Consider the following 24,430-nt stretch of genomic DNA (forward strand, 5'->3'; position numbering starts at 1 on the left):
TGTGCAGGGAGGCGGGGTGATATAGGAGGCGGCGCTATGCATTCTGGGAACAGTCAAAGCTTTGAGCCTGTTGGTGCCTCGGATCAAGAGCCTACTCTACCCCCCCCCCCCCCCATTGTCCATTCCTTGTGGAGCCCAGTGTACCCCGCAGCAGAAACTTTACTGCTTGAAATAACAAAACAAATAAACAAAAACCCCATACACCTCTCTATGGAATTGCAGATGTCAGTCATTAAAGTGAATGGGTCACCTTCACTTTAAGTTAAAATTACTGCTTATTACAGTTACACATAATGTAACAATTATATGCAAGTAGAATAGTAATCATATTCTGTAGCTGGAAGTAAAAGACATAAGCGTACATACATAACGGGTGGTATTCATGTGACCGCCGGTCAGCTGACTGACCGTCACATGACCTCCTCCACCAGCCCGGCGGCTCACTATCCCGATGGTCGGCATGCCGACCAACAGGGACTATTTCCACTCGTGGGTGTCCACGACACCCATAGAGTGGGAATAGAACCCGTGGCGACCGCAGGTCGCCACCGAGCCCGCAGCGTGGCGAGCGCAGCGTGGCGAGCGCAGCGAGCCCGCAAGGGGCTTGCTGCACTCGCCCCTCCCCGCCGGGATCCCGGCGTCGGTATGCGGCCGGGAACCCGGCGTCGGTAAGCTGACCGGCGGTCTCCTGACCGCTGGTCAGCAGTACTACACCCTACATAACATATATTCGTTTTGCATGCAACCACTGATCTGACCTTTTTCTTTACTAAAGCTTCCCTTTCTCGGTCTCTTCGTTTCCATTCTTCAGCAAGGACTTGCATGTGGGCCAATTCCTTCTTCTTCAACTAAGAATCAAAAATACAATATCAGGAATTAAGTAAAGGATTGCTATTCTATTGTCATTTGTCCAATATAAAATATCAAAAAATTAATATATAAATTACACCCATCAGCCATAACATTAAAACCTTTGACAGGTAAAGTGAATAACATTTATTATGGCATTACAAAGGCACCTGTCAAGGAGTGGGATATATTAGGCAGCAAGTGAACAGTCAGCTCTTGAAGTTGATGTGTTGGAAGCAGGAAAAATGGGCAAGCGTAATTATCCTAGCTACTCTGCAAAGGGACAAATTGTGGATGCTAGACTGGGTCAGAGCATCTCCATAACAGTGGGTCTTGTGGGGTGTTCCCAGTATTTAATGGTTAGTACCTACCAATAGCGTTCCAAGGAAGAACAAACCTGCGACAGCCTCATTGTTGCAAAAGGCTTTGTGATGCGTATGGGGAATGGAGGATAGCCTTCCAACAGCTGCTTTAGCACAAAGTGCTGTAAAAGGTATTGCTGGCTATGATAGAAAGATGCCAGAACACACACAGTATTGAAGAGTACTGCATCTGGGGCTGAGTAGACACACACGGGTCTGAGTGCCCTTGCTGACCCCTGTCCACTGATTAAAGAGCCTATAATGAGCACATGAGCATCAGACCTGGACCATGGAGCAATGGAAGAAGATAGCCTGGCCTAAGAACTCATGTTTCTTTTACATCATGTGTACGGACAAGTGCATAGTTTACCCGAGGGGGAGATGGGACTAGGTTGCACTGTGGTAAGAAAGGAAGCCAGCAGAGGCAGTGTGATGCTCTAGGCCAGGCCTAGTCAACTTGTGGATCTCCAACTGTTGTGACCCTACACATCTCAGCATGTCATAACACTGTTTTATCATTCTCTAATAGCAAAACTGTGGCAGGGCATGCTGAGACTTGTAGTTTCACAACAGCTGAAGAGCCAAAGGTTGGTCAGGCCTACTCTAGACAATGTTCAGCTGGAAACATTGGGTCCTGGCATTCATGTGGATGTCACTTTGACACAAACCATCAACCTAAATATTGCAGACCAAGTACACCACTACGTGGCAAACTCCCCGATGACAGTAGTCTTTCAGCAGGATAATGCGCCCTGCCACACTGCATACATTGTTCCAGGAATGGTTTGAGGAACATGACAGAGTTCAAAGTGTTGGCTTGGACTCCAAATTCCCCAGGTTTCAAGCATCTGTGGGATGAGCTGGAAGAGCAAGTCCAAGCTATGGAGGTCCCACTCGCAACTTACAGGACCTAAAAGGATCTACTGCTATCATCTTGGTGCCAGATACCACAGGACACCTTCAGAGATCTTGTGGGGTCCATGCCTCGACGTGTCTGATCTGTTTTGGTGGCATGAGGGGGACCTACACAATGGGGGTCATTCCGACCTGATCGCACGCTGACATTTTTTGCAGCGCAGCGATCAGGTCACTACTGAGCATGCACAGGCGCATTGTATGGGTACAAAGCGGATCGTTGCTGAGCGATGGATTTAACGAAGAATCCATTTGCACAGCCGATCGCAAGGAGACTGACAGGAAGAGGGCATTTGTGTGTGGCAACTGACCGTTTTCTGGGAGTGTTTGGAAAAACGCAGGCGTGTCCAAGCGTTTGCAGGGCAGGTGTCTGACGTCAATTACGGGACCGGACAGGCTGAAGTGATCGCAAGGGCTGAGTAAGTTCTGAGCTACTCAGAAACTGCACAAACTATTTTTGTACCGTTCGGCTGCACATGCGATCGCACACTTGCACAGCAAATATACACTCCCCAGTGGGCGGCGACTATGCGTTTGCACGGCTGCAAAAAGTAGCTAGCGATCAACTCGGAATGACCCCCAATATTAGGCAGGTGGCTTTAATGTTATGGCTGATGGGTCTATATTTTGGATCAAACATTTATCTAGATGCTGCAGAGAAGTTACTTAGGCTAGACAGGGTGAAGCTATAAGCTTATAGCCATTGCTTAAATATGTATTACATAGTTGGATTTCTCCCCTCAAAGCCCTCTAATTAATATACAGTAATAATGCTTTCATACTACAACAGCTTGCAGAGTGGAGGAGTGGCTAAGACTGTTCCGATAAAATTATATCAGTTACATCAGTCCTTATATACGAAAATATAATATACAAAAGGAAGGCAGTCACAAAATTTGCTCATAGCCTGTACATAGGGTCACTAATTCAGTGTTAAGCATATGATATCCACATTATAATTAGTACTTTACACTAAATACATACTATAGGTCATGACTTTGAGATGCGCATAATGTGATCATAATTCCGGAAGCCTGCAGCAATTACAAGTCATATGTGACTACCTGCCTGTATTATGAGTAGGACGAATCAATGCTATAGCACTGCCCCCAGCCCTCCAGCCATGACAGCATCGTCATCACTAAAAATGGCACTGATGTCTAGAATACCTTATACTTCATGTAGAAGATGCAGCAGAAATTGGCATACACAATCCATATGCACCACTGACAAAAGGTTTCTACAGAGAGGCTGCTCTATGTTGCACGTTTGCTGCAACACCAGTGCAGTATACTAAATCAAACACAATATATCACTTAGCGCCTATTCTACTCTAGTATACTGTACATTTACAGTATACAAAATAAATCATGTTGGCACTCAATCAGGTCCCTATTATCTGCCATACTAAAGACTGGAAGCTTGATAGGGAACATAGCAGTTTGCGCATTATACATCCCACCTAATAGGAGCTGTAAACAGTCCTGAGAACACTAAACTATTTAATATCTGCAGCTGTGCCAGAACACCAGAAGGGTGAAAGTCCAGAGCGTTCCAGCATTATTTCAGTATTAAAAAAAATGCAAGTTTATATTAATGAAAGGAATCTCATGAATAGTGCAAATCTACTGCCAACAATATCTGTTTGATTACTATAAAATCAAAATATTATACGCCGAGATCACATTGTCTATAGACCTAATGTATGAGAACATTTTATATACTGCTTAAAAATATAAAATAAAAATAGTATGACTGAAAATCGTCCATACAAAAAACAAAAACAAAAAACATTGGCTTAAGGCAACGTTCTGCAATTCCCACCTTAGAAACAGCACCCTCTCTCTTATAGACTGGGGAGGGATCTCTGTTATTATGGCTGTCACAGTAATGTAAGCACAGTGCAGTGATTTTGGCTGTCGGGCCCCTGGAGCAGGGCAGTGCTGGGTGACATGTAACAAAGCTGGGTGGAACTCTGTGAAAACGATCCCGGGTAGAACACTGCACATCACTGTACTGTAGCAAGCATTCAGAAGCTATTATTGGTTACAGATTAGGTACAGCACCCAATACTTGGCTAGGTCCATCTTGCCAAAAACGCTATGACAGGTGCTCTAGCGTCAAGAAACGCATTACATACTGTCTGTATAGTGTAAGCCATACTTGTTTCTGATCACTATTCTTTCCGAAGTACATTTGTCTTTGACCCAATTTTTTTTTTTTTTTTTTTGTCGTTCGTATTGAAGGTCTCTTTCCAATATAAGAAAATCCCAGGACATGTCAAATAAAAGGGACACCATCATTTTGTATGACAGTTTAATAATGTAAAATAACAAACATTATAGATCGCATACCTGACTTGCAAACATTTCTTCCTGCATTTCTTTCCACATTTCCAGCTCAAGAGCAGCTTTGTACTCTAGAGTCTCACGAGGCTCCGCAATATGTTCTACAGGAGGCAGAGGGGGAGGAGGTTTCTGCAATAGTGAGCTCTAATGATTTAAAGAGGTCAGAAAGCAAATATCAAACATAGGCTTCCATATGCAGGATGAAAAGTACACAACTTAACCAACCGACACAAAGGGGGAGGAATTCAAATATTTGTCCATGTCGAGCAGCCGATGGAGCAATTCAATTATTGATTCCTTTTGGCAAAAACCGTTGACGATGAACAGAAATTACAAAAAGTGACCTGCTTAGGCGCCCAAATGTCAATTTTCACGTTGTGACCAGCACTTCAGTCAAGTTTACCCATTTTACGAGGCTAAACCAGCACTGCAAGGCGTGATCAGTGGGGTAAAAAACAAACAATTGAATAGTGCTCATCATGACTTTAGACAGATCGGCTGCAAATAAACAATTACATTTCCCCCAAAGTAATAGCACATACGGATTGTAAAAGAAATATAAGTTTTGCGAACTTGTTTCTAATAAGAAAGAAAGGATACCTGAGAAGACTCAGACACAACAACCTCTCGCTTTTTCACAAGTCCATAATCTTCTAAGATTATTATGTATAAAAGCTCAGCCACTTTATTTTTAGATCTGAAAATAACAAGTATTAGAAGAAAACTATTATAAAACATAAAAACACAACTACACAAAAATACCCTACTGAAGAAACACTGATAAATGACCTGATGACATTTCAGGAAACAGATGGGGAGATCGCTCTGATTTTATAACAACTCACCATTCTTGTATCTAGATCATACCAAATTAATGTATTTAGAGATTTTGGTTTTAACTAAGAAAAAATCCCATATAATAAACACTGAAAGGTTTCCTGAATAAAACCGGAAATCTGATTGCGGATTGGGGTCCTCTTCCGGCATGCAGAAACCATCCTGATTTCCTACTGGAGTGTCTTACACAGAAACCACATACAATGTACCATTATAGCTGTAGCACATTAGTTTTTCACCTCTATCCAGACGAATGGGCCGTGGGTACAGATGTGTCCTCATACATCTTGCCTCAATATGCCAAGCAGCAGGAGATGCCTGGCGTGAGTGAGCCGATAGGTACCGTGCAACTCCGTTAACGTTGGGTGTCTTTTGTGCCGAAAAATGAGTCTTATTCATAAAAAGCAGACTCTGCTTATTAAAATTATATGCAGCATGCCTATATTCTGTGTGCCACTGTGCCTGCATCTGCATATGAAAAGTTATGTTACAGTAGCGTAGCATTTCGTATGCCGATACAGCCGCAGCGCGTCCTATTTGCATCGTTTTACGAATAAGGCGCATTTAATGGAAAAAGAGTTGCATGAAAAGATGCTCGGCGCTACCAAGTCACGACACGGTATGACTAGAAGAGCTGTTTAGCGTGCAGGGAGGCTAGATGTAAGTGGACACATCTGTATGCTTTATCCCCACTCTCCGCTGACACAATAATCATGGTCCCTGGCATCCTCTCCTCTGGGCCCCTCTTACTTGACAGCCTATCTTCTCCAATGAGATCCTATCTCTTGATATACAGTAGAATACATTTGAGATTTTTTTTTTTTTTTTTTTTATATCTTTAATAGCTTTAACACAAAAAAAACATTACAGGTTGAGTATCCCTTATCCAAAATGCTTGGGACCAGAGGTATTTTGGATATAGGATTTTTCCGTAGTTTGGAATAATTAGATACCATAATGAGATATCATGGTGATGGGACCTAAATCTAAGCACAGAATGCATTTATGTTACATATACACCTTATACACACAGCCTGAAAGTAATTTTAGACAATATTTTTTATAACTTTGTGCATTAAACAAAGTGTGTGTACATTCACACAATTCATTTATGTTTCATATACACCTTATATGCACAGCCTGAAGGTCATTTAATACAATATTATTAATAACTGTGTATTAAACAAAGTTTGTGTACATTGAGCCATCAAAAAACAAAGGTTTCACTATCTCACTCTCACTCAAAAAAGTCCGTATTTCGGAATATTTGGATATGGGATACTCAACCTGTATTACAGTTAAAAGAAAAACAAAATCACACTGAAAACCAGAAATCCAAACTACTGTATATTGGCTCTTACATGTCAACTGCAAATTGCACTTTTTAAACCAAATACGTTTCTTGAAGTGTTAAAATTATATTCTATGACTATTTAACAAAAATGTTGTATAATTATAGGTGTATTACTAACATAATACCATGCAATAATGTAATAGATTTTAACAGTTTTAAAAACCTGAGGTTTATTGGGGGTTATTCAGAGTAGGCCGCAGATTTTGCCCCCTCCCCCCCACCAATGCTGTGCCGCTACCGGAGGCCCGGGATGCAATCGTATTATGGTTGATTGCGCACACGCACTGCAGTCAATCGCAGTCATAGCGATCGACTCTGAATAAGGCCCATTGGGGTAGATGTATTAAGCCCGGAGAAGTAATAAATCAGCGGTAAGTGCAAAGTGATAACGCACCAGCCAATCTTTATGGATTTAAAAAATTACAGAAAGGAGCTGATTGGCTGGTGCATTATCACGGCTTTATCACTTTTCCAGGCTTAATACATCTGCCTCATTGTACCCAAAACAGGTTTTTTCCTAATAGAGCGACTGTGGGATACGATCGTTAGGTCGACACAGCTTAGGTCGACAGTCATTAGGTCGACCACTGAAGGTCGACATGGTCAATAGGTCGACATGGTCATTACGTCGACATATCAAAAGGTCGACATGTGTTTTTCCATTTTTTTTATTTATTTTTTCATACATAACGATCCACGTGGTCTACGATTGGAGCGGTAACCTTGCCCGAAGCATGGTGAGTGAAGCGAGCCATGCGAGGGGACACTGTGCACTAATTGGGGTTCCCAGTCACTTTATGAAGAAAATTACGCCAAAAAAAGTTATAAAAAAAACATGCCGACCTTTTGACCTGTCAATCTAGTACATGTCGGCCTAATGACCACGTCGACCTAATGCATATCGACATTCCATGGTCGACCTAAGTTGTGTCTATCCAACGACCCATACCTGTGACTGTGGCTTCATTCTCCCAACAGGAGAGAATACAAATATTTTGCATGTTTAACAAATATTATTAAAGCAAATATATACAACCTCTTAATATTATGGAATCAGTTATTTACTTATTTTACATCAGAAGGCAAATGAAGTAAGCAAATATAGAATATGGGGTATATGCAATTAGCGGCGAATCGCGGCAATTTTTCATCCGTTTTTTAATTCTACACAATTCGACCGGCGAATTCCGGTGATGAGACACGTGCACATGTGCAATAGCATAAGAAGAGTTAATTACAATAATTCAGGGTAGAACTACAGGTACCAGCGGGCCCGTTTTTCCTCCCGCATGCTGGTACTTGTGGTTCTCCAAGTACCAGCTTGCGGGGAGGCTTGCTGGGACTTGTAGTACTACTGGAAAAAACAATATTCTTTCAATTTTCTCAAGGCTATCAGCCCCCCATCCGCAGCCCTTGGATGGGGGGGGGAAGCCTCGGGCTTCACCCCTGGCCCTTGGGTGGCTGGGGAGGGGGGTGGGGGAGACCCCTTGATTGAAGGGGTCCCCACTCCCCCAGGGTACCCCGGCCAGGGGTGACTAGTTGGATATTTACGGCCGCAGGGCGCTGTATAAAAGTGACCCCCGGCTGTGGCATTATCTGTCCAGCTAGTGGAGCCCGATGCTGGTGTAAAAAATATGGGGGACCCCTACTCTTTTTGTCCCCCATATTTTTTGCACCAGGCGCAGAGCCCGGTGCTGGTTTTAAAAATACGGGGGATCCCCTGTCATTCCCCCCCCCCCCCCCCGGATTTTTATAACCAGGACCGGCTCGAAGAGCCCAAGGCTGGTTATGCTTAGGAGGGAGGACCCCACGCAATTTTTTTTCTGATTTCTACCATTCCATTTAAAAAAAAAAAATATATATATATATATATATATATATTTTTAAAAATATATAAATAATACTTGTGCCTCCAAAATAGACAAACCAAGTACCTAATCCCTTCTAATATAAATAGATATGCTATTACCAATAAAAAAAACACCAAAAAAAACATGTTTTAAATTTTTTTTATTAGATTCCGCCACCAAAGTGTGGCGGATTGAAAATGACGAATTTACTGTCTAAAAGCACGGTTGTCGAATTTCCAAACTTCAATTGAATATACTTTTGGCGAATTGCCGCATTTGTACCATTGCAGAAATGTCGAATTTGACAAAAGTCGAATTTCAAAAAGTCGAATTTGGAAAGTCCGTTTTTTTGACGGAAAGTACTGAATTGCATGGTCTATTTTTTTTGGGCGAAAATGTCCAGTTTTTCGACATTTTCGGGAATTCGACCGCAATTGCATATACCCCTATGTATTTATTTGGGATTTGTTCTACCTATATGCTAGAAATCAATGAGTACTTTATTCGTAACAACTGCAGCTAGTATAATCCACTGTGCAATGCTTTGCTAGACTTTAGATGAGACATTTACAGAATCTCAATAATATTAAACCACAATAACACTAACTAGAGCAATAGGAAGGTCCACTGTTCTAGGTACCTGCAACTCAGGATACACTAATCCGCTACAGGAAAACTGGATTCTGCCGATACACTGTCATCAAAATCACTGGCAACATTGGCTGTAGCACATACACAATCAGAGTCCTCAACACAAAGCATCAGCAGCACTTAATAGTCTAAGGGCCACATGCAATTGCGGTCGAATTGCCGCAAATGTCGAAAAACGGGGCATTTTCGACATTAAAAAATTGATTCGACAATGCAATACAGTACTTTTCGCCAAAAAAACGGCCGTTTCAGATTCGACTTTTTGCAATTCGACATTTGTCAAATTCGACATGTCTGCAATGGTAAAAATGCGGCTTTTCGACAAAAGTATATTCAATTGAAGAATGTCAATTCGACAACAGTGCTTTTCGACAGTTATTTCGTCAATGTCAGTCTGCCTCATTTTGCTGGCGGGATCTAATAAAAAATTTTAAAAACATGTTTTTTTTATTGCATTATCTACTTGGTTTGTCTATTTAGGAGCCACAAGTATTATTTAATATATTTTTTAAAAGAATATATATATATTTTTTTTACTGACTAAAATAATATGGAGAGATCAGAGCATGTTTTTCAGTGGGAAGGGGTAGGAATGGATTAAAAATCCTGAAAAAAAAAATGCGTGGGTTCCTCCCTCCCAAGCATAACCAGCCTCGGGCTCTTTGAGTGGTCCTGGTTGTAAAAATACGGGGGGGGGGGGGGAATGACAGGGGAACCCCCGTATTTTAACAACCAGCACCGGGCTCTGCGTCCGGTCCTGGTGCAAAAAATATGGGGGACAAAAGACGTAGGGGTCCCCCGTATTTTTCACACCAGCACCGGGCTCCACTGGCTAGAGAGATAATGCCACAGCCGGGGGACACTTTTATACCGGTCCCTGCGGCCGTGGCATTAAATCCCCAACTAGTCACCCCTGGCCGGGGTATCCTGGAGGAGTGGGGACCCCTTAAATCAAGGGGTCCCCCCCTCCAGCTACCCAAGGGCCAGGGGTGAAGCCCGAGGCTGTCCCCCACATCCAAGGGCGGCGGATGGGAGGCTGATAGCCAAGTGCCTGACAGCTCAGACGCGCACAGCCAATCAGGAGAGTGCCACGAAATGGCGCTCCCTGATTGGCTGAAGGGACCCTCTTTGACAGCAGCCACGGGGGGTCCCGCCAGTCGGGGAAAGGGGTCCCATGTGTAAACATGGGACCCCTTTCAGTGCATGGATCGGGTTTTGCGTTTTATTATTTTGCCAAGTACGTGGATTACAAACTCTGAAGAGGACAGATCTACACAGGATTTTTGTGAGTATAATTTTATTTACAGGTAACCCGTGGATTCTACTGGTGAAGAGGACCGACTGCTTCGTGTCAACATAGGTAAGTATGTGTGTGTCGGTGTGCATGTATGTAATAAAGTTATACTTTCACGGTGCGTGTGTACTTTTTTTTATTTGGGATTTTTTTCTGCAGTAGAACTACAGGTACCAGCGGGCCCGTTTCCCCCTGCATGCTGGTACTTGTGGTTCTCCAAGTACCAGCTTGCGGGGGAGGCTTGCTGGGACTTGTAGTTCTGCTACAAAAAACAATATTCTGTTTTTTGACACTTGGCTCTCAGCCTCCCATCCGCCACCCTTGGATGGGGGGGCGGGGAGGACAGCCTCGGGCTTCACCCCTGGCCCTTGGGTGGCTGGAGGTGGGGGGGACCCCTTGATTTAAGGGGTACCCACTCCTCCAGGATACCCCGGCCAGGGGTGACTAGTTGGGGATTTAATGCCACGGCCGCAGGGACCGGTATAAAAGTATCCCCCGGCTGTGGCATTATCTCTCTAGCTAGTGGAGCCCGGTGCTGGTGTAAAAAATATGGGGGACCCCTACGTCTTTTGTCCCCCGTATTTTTTGCACCAGGACCGGACGCAGAGCCCATTGCTGGTTGTTAAAATACGGGAGATCCCCTGTCATTCCCCCCCCCCCCCCCCCCCCGTATTTTTACAACCAGTACCGGCTCAAAGGGCCCGAGGCTGGTTATGCTTAGGAGGGGGGACCCCACGCATTTTTTTCAGGGTTTTTTAAACACTTTTGTGCCGTCCATGAAGTCGAATATCGTCAATTGGTCCGTTTTTCGACTGTTGGATCCGTTTTTTATTGAATATGTCGAATTCGGGTCCCGGTGGGAGGGTATATGACTGTCGAATTGTGTCGAATTAAAAAACGGTCGAATTCCGGCAATTGCATATACCCCTAAAAGGTGCATACACATGGTGAGATTTTGGCTATCTTCGACTTTAACTATGCGATATGGACTAAGTGCCAATTTTGACTATACTTTGTACTAGATAGTCAAAATTTACTAACTGCACGGGTTTAGTATGAAATACCTACAATCAAAATCCCGACGGTCAAAAATAAGAATTTACTTACCGATAATTCTATTTCTCGGAGTCCGTAGTGGATGCTGGGGTTCCTGAAAGGACCATGGGGAATAGCGGCTCCGCAGGAGACAGGGCACAAAAGTAAAGCTTTTACAGGTCAGGTGGTGTGTACTGGCTCCTCCCCCTATGACCCTCCTCCAGACTCCAGTTAGGTACTGTGCCCGGACGAGCGTACACAATAAGGGAGGATTTTGAATCCCGGGTAAGACTCATACCAGCCACACCAATCACACCGTACAACTTGTGATCTAAACCCAGTTAACAGTATGATAACAGAGGAGCCTCTGAAAGATGGCTTCCTAAACAATAACCCGAATTAGTTAACAATAACTATGTACAAGTATTGCAGATAATCCGCACTTGGGATGGGCGCCCAGCATCCACTACGGACTCCGAGAAATAGAATTATCGGTAAGTAAATTCTTATTTTCTCTATCGTCCTAAGTGGATGCTGGGGTTCCTGAAAGGACCATGGGGATTATACCAAAGCTCCCAAACGGGCGGGAGAGTGCGGATGACTCTGCAGCACCGAATGAGAGAACTCCAGGTCCTCCTTTGCCAGGGTATCAAATTTGTAAAAATTTACAAACGTGTTCTCCCCTGACCACGTAGCTGCTCGGCAGAGTAGTAATGCCGAGACCCCTCGGGCAGCCGCCCAAGATGAGCCCACCTTCCTTGCGGAATGGGCCTTAACAGATTTAGGCTGTGGCAGGCCTGCCACAGAATGTACAAGTTGAATTTTGTTACAAATCCAACGAGCAATCGACTGCTTAGAAGCAGGTGCACCCAACTTGTTGGGTGCATACAGTATAAACAGCGAGTCAGATTTTCTGACTCCAGCCGTCCTTTAAATGTATATTTTTAAGGCTCTGACAACGTCCAACAACTTGGAGTCCTTCAAGTCGTCTGTAGCCGCAGGCACTACAATAGGCTGGTTCAGGTGAAACGCTGATACCACCTTAGGGAGAAAATGCGGACGCGTCCGCAGCTCTGCCCTATGTCGAATGGAAAATTAAATAAGGGCTTTTATAAAACAAAGCCGTCAGTTCAGATACTCTCCCGGCCGAAGCCAGGGCCAGTAACATAGTCACTTTCCATGTGAGATATTTCAAATCCACCTTCTTTAGTGGTTCAAACCAATTTGATTTGAGGAAATCTAAAACTACATTTAGATCCCACGGTGCCACCTTAGGCACCACAGGAGGCTGTATATGCAGTACTCCTTTGATAAAAATCTGGACCTCAGGGACTGAGGCCAATTCTTTTTGGAAGAATATTGATAGGGCCGAAATTTGAACCTTAATAGATCCCAATTTGAGACCCATAGACAATCCTGATTGCAGGAAATGTAGGAAAACGACCCAGTTGAAATTCCTCCATCGGAGCACTCCGCTGCTCGCACCACGCAACATATTTTCGCCAAATACGGCGATAATGCTTCGCGGTGACTTCCTTCCTTGCCTTTATCAAGGTAGGAATGACTTCTTCTGGAATGCCTTTTCCTTTTAGGATCTGGCATTCAAACGCCATGCCGTCAAACGCAGCCGCGGTAAGTCTTGAAAAAGACAAGTACCCTGCTGAAGCAGGTCCCTTCTCAGAAGTAGAGGCCACGGATCGTCCGTGACCATCTCTTGAAGTTCCGGGTACCAAGTCCTTCTTGGCCAATCCGGAGCCACTAGTCTTACTCCACTTTGCCGTATAATCCTCAATACCTTTGGTATGAGAGGCAGAGGAGGAAACACATATACCGACTGGTACACCCAAGGTGTTACCAGCGCGTCCACAGCTATTGCCTGCGGATCTCTTGACCTGGCGCAATACCTGTCCAGTGTTTTGTTGAGGCGAGACGCCATCATGTCCACCATTGGTTTTACCCAACGGTTTAATAGCATGTGGAAAACTTCTGGATGAAGTCTCCACTCTCCCGGGTGAAGGTCGTGTCTGCTGAGGAAGTCTGCTTCCCAGTTGTCCACGCCCGGGATGAATACTGCTGACAGTGCTATCACGTGATTCTCCGCCCAGCGAAGGATCCTGGCAGCTTCTGCCATTGCCCTCCTGCTTCTTGTGCCGCCCTGTCTGTTTACATGGGCGACTGCCGTGATGTTGTCCGACTGGATCAACACCGGTCTTCCTTGAAGCAGAGGTTCCGCCTGGCTTAGAGCATTGTAGATTGCTCTTAGTTCCAGAATGCTTATGTGAAGAGACTTTTTCAGGCTCGACCACACTCCCTGGAAATTTCTTCCCTGTGTGACTGCTCCCCAGCCTCTCTGGCTGGCACCCGTGGTCACCAGGATCCAATCCTGCATGGCGAATCTGCGGCCCTCCAATAGATGAGCCTCCTGCAACCACCACAGAAGGGATACCCTTGTCCTCGGCGACAGGGTTATCCGCAGGTGCATCTGAAGATGCGACCCTGACCATTTGTCCAACAGATCCCTTTGCATGGAATCTGCCGAAAGGGATTGCTTCGTAAGAAGCTACCATTTTTTCCCAGGACTCTTGTGCATTGATGTACAGACACCTTTCCTGGTTTTAGGAGGTTCCTGACCAGGTCAGATAACTCCTTGGCTTTTTCTTCGGGAAGAAAAACCTTTTCTGAACTGTGTCCAGAATCATCCCCAGGAACAGCAGACGAGTTGTCGGCATTAATTGGGATTTTGGAATATTCAGAATCCATCCGTGCTGCTTTAGCACCTCTTGAGATAGTGCTAAACCCATCTCTAGCTGTTCTCTGGACCTTGCCCTTATTAGGAGATCGTCCAAGTATGGGATAATTAATACGCCTTTTCTTCGAAGAAGAAATATTATCTCGGCCATTACCTTTGTAAAGACCCGAGGTGCCGTGGACAAACCAAACGGCAGCGTCTGAAACTGATAGTGACAGTTTTGTACAACGAACCTGAGGTACCCCTGGTGTGAGGGGTAATTGGAACGTGGAGATACGCATCCTTGATGTCCAAGGATACCATAAAGTCCCCTTCTTCCAGGTTCGCTATCACTGCTCTGAGTGACTCCATCTTGAACTTGAACTTCTTTATGTACAGGTTCAAGGACTTCAGATTTAGAATAGGCCTTACCGAGCCATCCGGCTTCGGTACCACAAAAAGAGTGGAATAATACCCCTTCCCTTGTTGTAGAAGAGGTACCTTGACTATCACCTGCTGAGAATACAGCTTGTGAATGGCTTCCAAAACCGTCTCCCTTTCTGAGGGGGACGTTGGTAAAGCAGACTTCAGGAAACGGCGAGGTGGCTCTGTCTCTAATTTCAACCTGTACCCCTGAGATATTATCTGCAGGATCCAGGGATTTACCTGCGAGTGAGCCCACTGCGCGCTGTAATTCTTGAGACGACCGCCTACCGCCCCCGAGTCCGCTTGCGAAGCCCCAGCGTCATGCTGAGGCTTTTGTAGAAGCCGGGGAGGGCTTCTGTTCCTGGGAAGGAGCTGCCTGTTGCTGTCTCTTCCCTCGTCCTCTGCCTCGTGGCAGATATGAATAGCCCTTTGCTCTCTTATTTTTAAAGGAACGAAAAGGCTGCGGTTGAAAGGTCGGTGCCTTTTTCTGTTGGGGAGTGACTTGAGGTAGAAAGGTGGATTTCCCGGCCGTAGCCGTGGCCACCAAATCCGATAGACCGACCCCAAATAACTCCTCTACGCATCGCCTGTCCACTGTCGTGTCCATAAAGCTCTTCTGGCCGAAATGGACATAGCACTTACCCGTGATGCCAGTGTGCAGATATCTCTCTGTGCATCACGCATATAAAGAAATGCATCCTTTATTTGTTCTAACGACAGTAAAATATTGTCCCTGTCCAGGGTATCAATATTTTCGATCAGGGACTCTGACCAAACTACCCCAGCACTGCACATCCAGGCAGTCGCAATAGCTGGTCGTAGTATAACACCTGCATGTGTGTATATACCTTTTTGGATATTTTCCATCCTCCTATCTGATGGATCTTTAAGTGCGGCCGTCTCAGGAGAGGGTAACGCCACTTGTTTTGATAAGCGTGTTAGCGCTTTGTCCACCCTAGGAGGTGTTTCCCAGCGCTCCCTAACCTCTGGCGGGAAAGGGTATAAAGCCAATAACTTCTTTGAAATTAGCAGTTTTTTATCGGGGCACCCCACGCTTCATCACACACGTCATTTAATTCTTCTGATTCGGTAAAAACTACTGGTAGTTTTTTCACACCCCACATAATACCCTGTTTAGTGGTACCTGTAGTATCAGCTAAATGTAACATCTCCTTTATTGCCAAAATCATATAACGTGTGGCCCTACTGGAAAATACGGTTGATTCGTCACCTTCACTACCGGAATCAGTGCCTGTGTCTGGGTCTGTGTCGACCGACTGAGGCAAGGGGCGTTTTACAGCCCCTGACGGTGTTTGAGGCGCCTGGACAGGCACTAAGTGAGTGTCCGGCCGCCTCATGTCGGCAAACGACTGCTTAAGCGAGTTGACGCTATCCCGTAATTCCACAAATAAAGGCATCCATTCTGGTGTCGACCCCCTAGAAGGTGACATCCTCATATTTGGCAATTGCTCCGCCTCCACACCAATAACGTCCTCATACATGTCGACACACACGTACCGACACACAGCAGACACACAGGGAATGCTCTATACGAAGACAGGACCCACTAGCCCTTTGGGGAGACAGAGGGAGAGTCTGCCAGCACACACCAAAAAGCGCTATATATGACAGGGATAGCCTTATGATTAAGTGCTCCCTTATAGCTGCTTTTATATTAATATATTGCCATTTATTTTGCCCCCCCTCTCTGTTATACCCTGTTTCTGTAGTGCAGTGCAGGGGAGAGACCTGGGAGCCTTCCTGACCAGCGGAGCTGTGACAGAAAATGGCGCCGTGTGCTGAGGAGATAGGCCCCGCCCCTTTTCCGGCGGGCTCGTCTCCCGCTATTTAGTACATTTAGGCAGGGGTAAATATCTCCATATAGCCTCTGGGGCTATATGTGAGGTATTTTTAGCCTTTTTAAAGGTTTTCATTTGCCTCCCAGGGCGCCCCCCCCCCAGCGCCCTGCACCCTCAGTGACTGCCGTGTGAAGTGTGCTGAGAGGAAAATGGCGCACAGCTGCAGTGCTGTGCGCTACCTTAAGAAGACTGCAGGAGTCTTCAGCCGCCGATTCTGGACCTCTTCTTGCTTCAGCATCTGTGAGGGGGCCGGCGGCGTGGCTCCGGTGACCATCCAGGCTGTACCTGTGATCGTCCCTCTGGAGCTTCATGTCCAGTAGCCAAGAAGCCAATCCATCCTGCACGCAGGTGAGTTCACTTCTTCTCCCCTCTGTCCCTCGTTGCAGTGATCCTGTTGCCAGCAGGAATCACTGTAAAATAAAAAACCTAAGCTAAACTCTCTAAGCAGCTCTTTATGAGAGCCACCTAGAATTGCACCCTTCTCGGCCGGGCACAAAAATCTAACTGGAGTCTGGAGGAGGGTCATAGGGGGAGGAGCCAGTACACACCACCTGACCTGTAAAAGCTTTACTTTTGTGCCCTGTCTCCTGCGGAGCCGCTATTCCCCATGGTCCTTTCAGGAACCCCAGCATCCACTTAGGACGATAGAGAAATACCAACAACCATTGACAGACGGTCAAAATCCCGACATTTCAAATATCGACAGGTCAAAAAGTCGACACGAGTTTTTCTTTGTTTTTTTTCATTGAAACCGACTTGTTCATACTCTACCATCCCAGTGCTTCGAGTATGGTGCCTCGCTGCGCTTGGCACACTATTATATTCCCACTCCAGGTCCACTGGGATGGTAAAGTATGAACAAGTCGGTTTCAATGGGGAAAAAAATCATGAAAAACTCATGTTGACTTTTTGACCTGTCTACATTTTAAATGTTGGTATTTTGACCTTGTTGGTAATTTAAATGTCGGTATTTTGACCGTCGGTCAATGGTTGTCGGTATGGAATTTTGATTGTAGGTAAGTTGACCGTATCCCGCTTGCACAGTCTATCTAGTCTTGCGATACCGACCCCACATCGGTATCGCAAGGCGGCTAACACCATGCGATTTTGACTATATAGCCAAATCGTAAGCATAAATCTTGCTGTGTGTGCACACCTTTAGTTCTGCTCTAGGAGGAAATTCTCATTAAAGGATGAGCTATTCTAGAGTGGAAAGGACACCAAGCAAATCTGATAGGTGTGTAGGTGTGTGTTTAAGTCTTAATGAAATAAAAATAAGAAAATACAGCAACCCCAAATTCCCAGATCTGACTTAACATTAGCTCAGTCTTCAACCCTGGTAAGTATATATCGTTACATTAGAACATTATTAAGAGTAAAAAAAAAAAAAAAAAACAACAACAAATATTCGAGTCTCTTATGGATTGCAGTGGAAGATAAATTATATGCGATGCTTAAATCATTTATTTTCAGACACTGCCATCTACTGGCTTGAAAGATTCTCAGTCACCACTTTAAAATATAGAGGCAAACAAACCTTGCTTCACATGTAACAATGCATCAAATAATCATTTGAAATGAAAGCTGCATTATACATCATGTACAACCCATATGAGCTTTAGGAAGCCAGTTTGCAGGATACTGACATAGTGTTCCTTAAAGCCAAACGGTATGCACTCTTAGATCACACTACAGCTGTGGTATAGAATCCACGGTGATGAGACACGTGCACATGTGCAATAGCATAAGAAGAGTTAATTACAATAATTCAGGGTATTCTAATCATTTTATTTACTAAAGTACAGTCACCATCTATACAACTGTACATATTTAATTAAGCCTCATAATAAAATATTTTAAAACACGGGTTTATGCCATGTGGTGATGGCTACTGCAAGACTGAGGACAACCAATCCATGACATTCAATTGATATCCCTCTACTGACACGTCTAGATCATATAGAACATATCTTTACTATATGCTGCGGTTCTGTACAGTAGCCACCAGACTAACCTCCATGAATACTTTATGGGGTATATGCAATTACCGGCGAATCGCGTCAATTTTTCGGCTGTTTTTTAATTCGACACAACTCGACCGTCGAATTCCGGCAAGTGGGTGCCGGAATTCAACATATTCAATAAAAAACGGATTCGACAGTCCCGCTGTCGAAAAACGGCCGATTTGACGGATTTTGATCCGATTTTTAAAAAACCCGGGAAAAAAATTGCGTGGGGTCCCCCCTTCTAAGCATAACCAGCCTCGGGCTCTTCGAGCCGGTCCTGGTTCTAAAAATCCGGGGGGAAAAATGACAGGGGATCCCCCGTATTTTTAAAACCAGCACCGGGCTCTGCGCCTGGTGCAAAAAATACGGGGAACAAAAAGAGTAGGGCTCCCCCGTATTTTTTACACCAGCATCGGACTCCACTAGCTGGACAGATAATGCCACAGCCGGGGGTCACTTTTATACAGCGCCCTGCGGCCGTGGCATTAAATATCCAACTAGTCACCCCTGGCCGGGGTACCCTGGGGTAGTGGGGACCCCTTCAATCAAGGGGTCCCCCCCCAGCCACCCAAGGGCCAGGGGTGAAGCCCGAGGCTGTCCCCCCCCCCCCATCCAAGGGCTGCGGATGGGGGGCTGATAGCCTTGAGAAAATTGAAAGAATATTGTTTTTTTTCCAGTAGTACTACAAGTCCCAGCAAGCCTCCCCCCCCCCCCCCCCGCAAGCTGGTACTTGGAGGACAACAAGTACCAGCATGCGGGAGAAAAACGGGCCCGCTGGCACCTGTAGTTCTACTGGGAAAAAAATACCCAAATAAAAACAGGACACGCACACCTTGAAAGTACAACTTTATTACATACATGTCGACACACACACATACTTACCTATGTTGACACGACGTTCGGTCCACTTGTCCAAGTAGAATCCACGGTGTACCTGTGAATAAAATTATACTCGCCTCAATCCAGTGTCCGGATCTTTTAAAATAATCCTCGTACTTGGCAAAACAACAAAACGAACACCCGGACCAAACGGACTGAAAGGGGTCCCATGTTTACACATGGGACCCCTTTCCACGAATGCCGGGACCCCACGTGACTGCTGTCACAGAAAGGTCCCTTCAGCCAATCAGGTAGCGCTACTTCGTGGCACTCACCTGATTGGCTGTATGCGCGTCTGCTGGCAGATAGCGCATCGCACAGCTCCCTCCATTAGTTTCAATGGTGGGAACTTTGCGATCAGCGGTGGGGTTACCCGCGGTCAGCCGCTGACCGCGGGTGACCTCACCGCTGACCGCAAAGTTCCCACCATTGAATATAATGGAGAGGCTTTGCAATGCGCTGTCTGACAGCTCAGACGCGCATAGCCAATCAGCAGAGTGCCAGGACGTTGCGCTCGCTGATTGGCTGAAGGGACCTTTCTGTGACAGCAGTCACGGGGGGGTCTCTGCATTTGGGGAAAGGGGTCCCATGTGTAAACATGGGACCCCTTTCAGTCCGTGTGGTCCGGGTGTTCGTTTTTTTTTTTTGCCAAGTACGTGGATTATAATCTGGACACTGGATCAGGTGAGTATAATTTTATTCACAGGTACACGTGGATTCTACTTGGACAAGTGGACAGAGGTCAGCGTGTGAACATAGGTAAGTATGTGTGTGTCGACATGTGTGAAATAAAGTTTTACTTTCACGGTGTGAGTGTCCTGTTTTTATTTGTTTTTGTTTTTTTTCAGTAGAACTACCAGCGGGCCCGTTTTTCTCCCGCATGCTGGTACTTGTGGTTCTCCAAGTACCAGCTTGCGGGGGAGGCTTGCTGGGACTTGTAGTACTACTGGGAAAAACAAAATTCTTTCAATTTTCTCAAGGCTATCAGCCCCCCATCCGCAGCCCTTGGATGGGGGGGGGGGGGGGGGGGACGGGGGACAGCCTCGGTCTTCACCCCTGGCCCTTGGGTGGCTGGGGGGGGGGGGGACCCCTTGATTGAAGGGGTCCCCACTCCCCCAGGGTACCCCAGCCAGGGGTGACTAGTTGGATATTTAATGCCACGGCCGCAGGGCGCTGTATAAAAGTGACCCCCGGCTGTGGCATTATCTGTCCAGCTAGTGGAGCCCGATGCTGGTGTAAAAAATACGGGGGACCCCTACTCTTTTTGTCCCCTGTATTTTTTGCACCAGGCGCAGAGCCCGGTGCTGTTTTTAAAAATATGGGGGATCCCCTGTCATTTTTCCCCCCGGATTTTTAGAACCAGGACCGGCTCGAAGAGCCCGAGGCTGGTTATGCTTAGGAGGGGGAACCCCACGCAATTTTTTTTCTGATTTTTACCATTCCATTTAAAAAATAAAATAAAAATAAAAATAATATTTTTAAAAATATATACCGTATATACTCGAGTATAAGTCGACCCGAATATAAGCCGAGGCACCTAATTTTACCACAAAAACCTGGGAAAACTCATTGACTCGAGTATAAGCCTAGGGTGGGAAATGCAGCTCTAGCCGTACACAGCCCTCAGTGCCAGATATGCCCTCATACTGCCAGATATGCCCTCATGCTGCCAGATATGCCTCACAGTGCCAGATATGCCCTCATGCTGCCAGATATGCCCCACAGTGCCAGATGTGCCAGATATGCCCTCATGCTGCCAGATATGCCAGATGTGCCCTCATGCTGCCAGATATGCCCTCATGCTGCCAGATATGCCCCACAGTGCCAGATATGCCCCACAGTGCCAGATATGCCCTCATGCTGCCAGATATGCCCCAGTGCCAGATGTGCCCTCATGCTGCCAGATATGCCAGATATGCTCCACAGTGCCAGATGTGCCCTCATGCTGCCAGATATGCCCCACTGTGCCAGATATGCCCCACAGTGCCAGGAAGGGTACTTACCCTCCATCGCTCCCGCGTTGTCTTCTAAAGGAGGGACACGGAGGGCACAGCGCGCGGCTCTCCTGTGTCCCTCCTGCGGCGTGTGTGTATTAAATAAAGTGCCGGTTCGTGAACCAATCAGAGCTCACGAACGGGCAGTTCATTTAACACACACACACACACAAACACACAAACACGCGTGCCGCCAGAGACGGAGACGCAGGAGGGACACAGGAGAGCCGCACGCTGTGCCCTCCGTGTCCCTCCTTCCACTGACTCGGGTATAAGCCGAGGGGGCTTTTTCAGCACAAAAAAACGTGCTGAAAAAGTCGGCTTATACTCGAGTATATACGGTAAATAATACTTGTGCCTCCAAAATAGACAAACCAAGTACCTAATCCCTTCTAATATAAATAGATATGCTATTAACAATAAAAAAAACACCCAAAAAAACATGTTTTAAATTTTTTTTATTAGATTCCGCCACCAAAGTGTGCGGATTGAAAATGACGAATTTACTGTCTAAAAGCACTGTTGTCGAATTTCCAAACTTCAATTGAATATACTTTTGGCGAATTGCCGCATTTGTACCATTGCAGAAATGTCGAATTTGACAAATGTCGAATTTCAAAAAGTCGAATTTGGAAAGTCCGTTTTTTTGACGGAAAGTACTGAATTGCATTGTCGATTTTTTTTTTGGGGCGAAAATGTCCCGTTTTTCGACATTTTCGGGAATTCGACCGCAATTGCATATACCCCCTAGAATTCTCACATACATTAAAGAGAGGCTTACCCCTCTATGGCCACAACAGAAGTCTTCTCATAAAATGTTTGTCTCCAACACTGGTCACCATGGGGTCCTAAGAATTGCGTCTTTTCTGAAGTCAAAACATTCGACAACTGAAGTCTCGCTACTCCAAGCAGGAGGTCCTTGGTAAGCTTATCTTTGTGCCACACTTCAACCAGGAGAGGTAGCCTTTAAAAAAAGGTCATATAATCATGCAAATGAATACAAACTATCAGTCTTTCTTTCCCTTTATTTAACTGTAGTTTGACTAATTTTAAACATTACAATTCATAATTAGGAGGGAAACATGCTAAATTAAAGTTTGTCCCATTCATAAAAACATATCTTAACATAGAAATAAGACTTTGGTGCACTCTAGTGGCCATGTAATAAATCTACAGTTCAGTGTACATGTTAGAGCACATGTTTAACAAAGCATATAAAACGCGAGAGCAGCTTTTCCCGTCTTAAAGGGGGATAGACTGTCTGCTTAGATGGAAGCATTCTTATTTGTCACAGGAGACAGCTCTTCATAAATCAGATACCATAGCATCTAGGACATGCAAAACAATATATATATCATACATACAAAGAATCAGGTGTTAAAAATAATGTCATTTCAGCAGTAGTTTTCCACTCAGTCAAAATCTTGTAAATTTACAATTAAACGGCCCCTATTGCACAGATATCACGACTAGGTGGTCTTAGCAATGCATCCCCATGGCAAGAAAGAGGTGAACAAGATGTGCCCGCTACATCTCCGTTGCTTTGTCTGCTCTTACTCACCGCCCAATAGGTTAGTTATCCTTTTCTATATGTGAAATAACTTCATATCTAGCAATAAAGAACACTGGCTGCTATATTTAAAGCACATACAGGTTATTAATTCCCAAGCAGAACTCTGTACCTTAAGAAGGTCTCCTGGAGTTGATGAGGCATAGTTGCAAAGTCAAACGCACAGTAAGACTGGGGGAAAAAAACCTCCATATTTCTTCGTACTTCCACTGGAGGGTTAGTCATAATAGGGGCAGCACTGCCAAAAAACGGGTACGAGTACCTGAAAATAAGACATAAAGAATGTATAAAGGGCTTATAAACGTGAGCAATTTATTTGTATTTATCATAGATATTGGGTCTATCAACTGGTTTAATAAGCCTAAATACTAAACACATTGGGAGTGAAGGATGGACATGTTAAATGTACAGGCTGACAAAGATAAAGTGGTCACTTAACAAGAAGTGCTCCCAGGAGTTCTATCGCTCCCCTCTTTCTGCCATTAAGCAGGATTTATTCAGCGGTCAGGTAAAGAGTTGGAGAACCCAGAAAGCAGCCAGATGAATACAAAGTTTGTTCTCTCAAACTATTTAAACCATGGAGGATTGGGAATTTACATTTACAAAACCATATTCAACAGCCTGGCGCCAAACAGAATTGGATAGAAAATGTTATTTAAAATAAACAAATAAATATTTATATATTATTTTTTTAGGAAACAAAATTATAATACCTTAACATGCAGTTTACAGGAAATCCAACATCAATATTACTGATGCTTCTTAAATCAAGGGAGAAGCAGAAATGGTGTGCAGCTGGGGGCACTGCTATTTTAGGTCCAGAAGTAGATTCGGAGATGCTCCTTGCAGCTTCCAAAGCTCTCTGTGAAGTAGGTGGTGGAGACTGGGCACCTGCTATCAGAAGACAATAGTTTCTGCATAGACGTATGGTAACATATATATTCATTTCAATATAGGGGTATATTCAATAAGAGTCGGATCCATTCCGACATGCATTTGTGGGAATGGATCCTACAACCCCTATTCAATAGAGCAGTCAAATCAGACTGTCGGATTTAAGCCTAATTCGACTGTCGGATTTGGCCGGTGTGTGTGTGTGTGTGTGTGTGTGTGTGTGTGTGTGTGTGTGTGTGTGTGTGTGAACACAGGGAGCCACACATCACGGGCGTTTAGCCCAGTGCCGCGCTGCAGGGAGAGAGGTGCATGGCCGGGAGACGGCAGTCATAAGGTACCTGCCAGCCCCGCTCCCCGTGGCCAGCCGCACCACTATCCATAGCCCGCCACACAGCCCCACCCCGTCTCCCCACCTCAATCCGCCTTTTTTTAAAGTCGGATTGAGATTGTTGGAAACGGGGCCAAAACCTGTCGGATTTGGCCCTGTTTCCGACAGAAGCACACGGATCGGCGGCCTTTCCGCCGATCCACGTGTTTTCCGACAAGCGGGCAATTCCCAACTTGTCGGCAAAAAACTGC

General features: G+C 45.2%; 1 protein-coding gene across 4 annotated transcripts in view; it reads right to left on the reverse strand.

Annotated features, from left to right (window-relative positions):
- CEP120 (centrosomal protein 120) overlaps positions 1–24,430 on the reverse strand; it is a 254,609-nt gene that overhangs the window by 147,007 nt on the left and 83,172 nt on the right. For 2 of the 4 annotated variants that reach the window (XM_063964221.1, XM_063964218.1), the window contains exons 9-14: positions 23,671–23,851; positions 23,070–23,219; positions 22,169–22,351; positions 5,075–5,171; positions 4,481–4,618; positions 759–848 (exon numbers count right to left, since the gene is read on the reverse strand). In XM_063964221.1, coding sequence (XP_063820291.1) covers positions 759–848; positions 4,481–4,618; positions 5,075–5,171; positions 22,169–22,351; positions 23,070–23,219; positions 23,671–23,851 — 839 coding nt within the window. The remainder of the gene's footprint in view (positions 1–758; positions 849–4,480; positions 4,619–5,074; positions 5,172–22,168; positions 22,352–23,069; positions 23,220–23,670; positions 23,852–24,430) is intronic. The other 2 variants (XM_063964219.1, XM_063964220.1) reach the window with 2 other exon arrangements.

The sequence above is a fragment of the Pseudophryne corroboree genome, chromosome 1, assembly GCF_028390025.1.
Source record: "Pseudophryne corroboree isolate aPseCor3 chromosome 1, aPseCor3.hap2, whole genome shotgun sequence".
Taxonomy (NCBI): Eukaryota; Metazoa; Chordata; class Amphibia; order Anura; family Myobatrachidae; genus Pseudophryne; species Pseudophryne corroboree.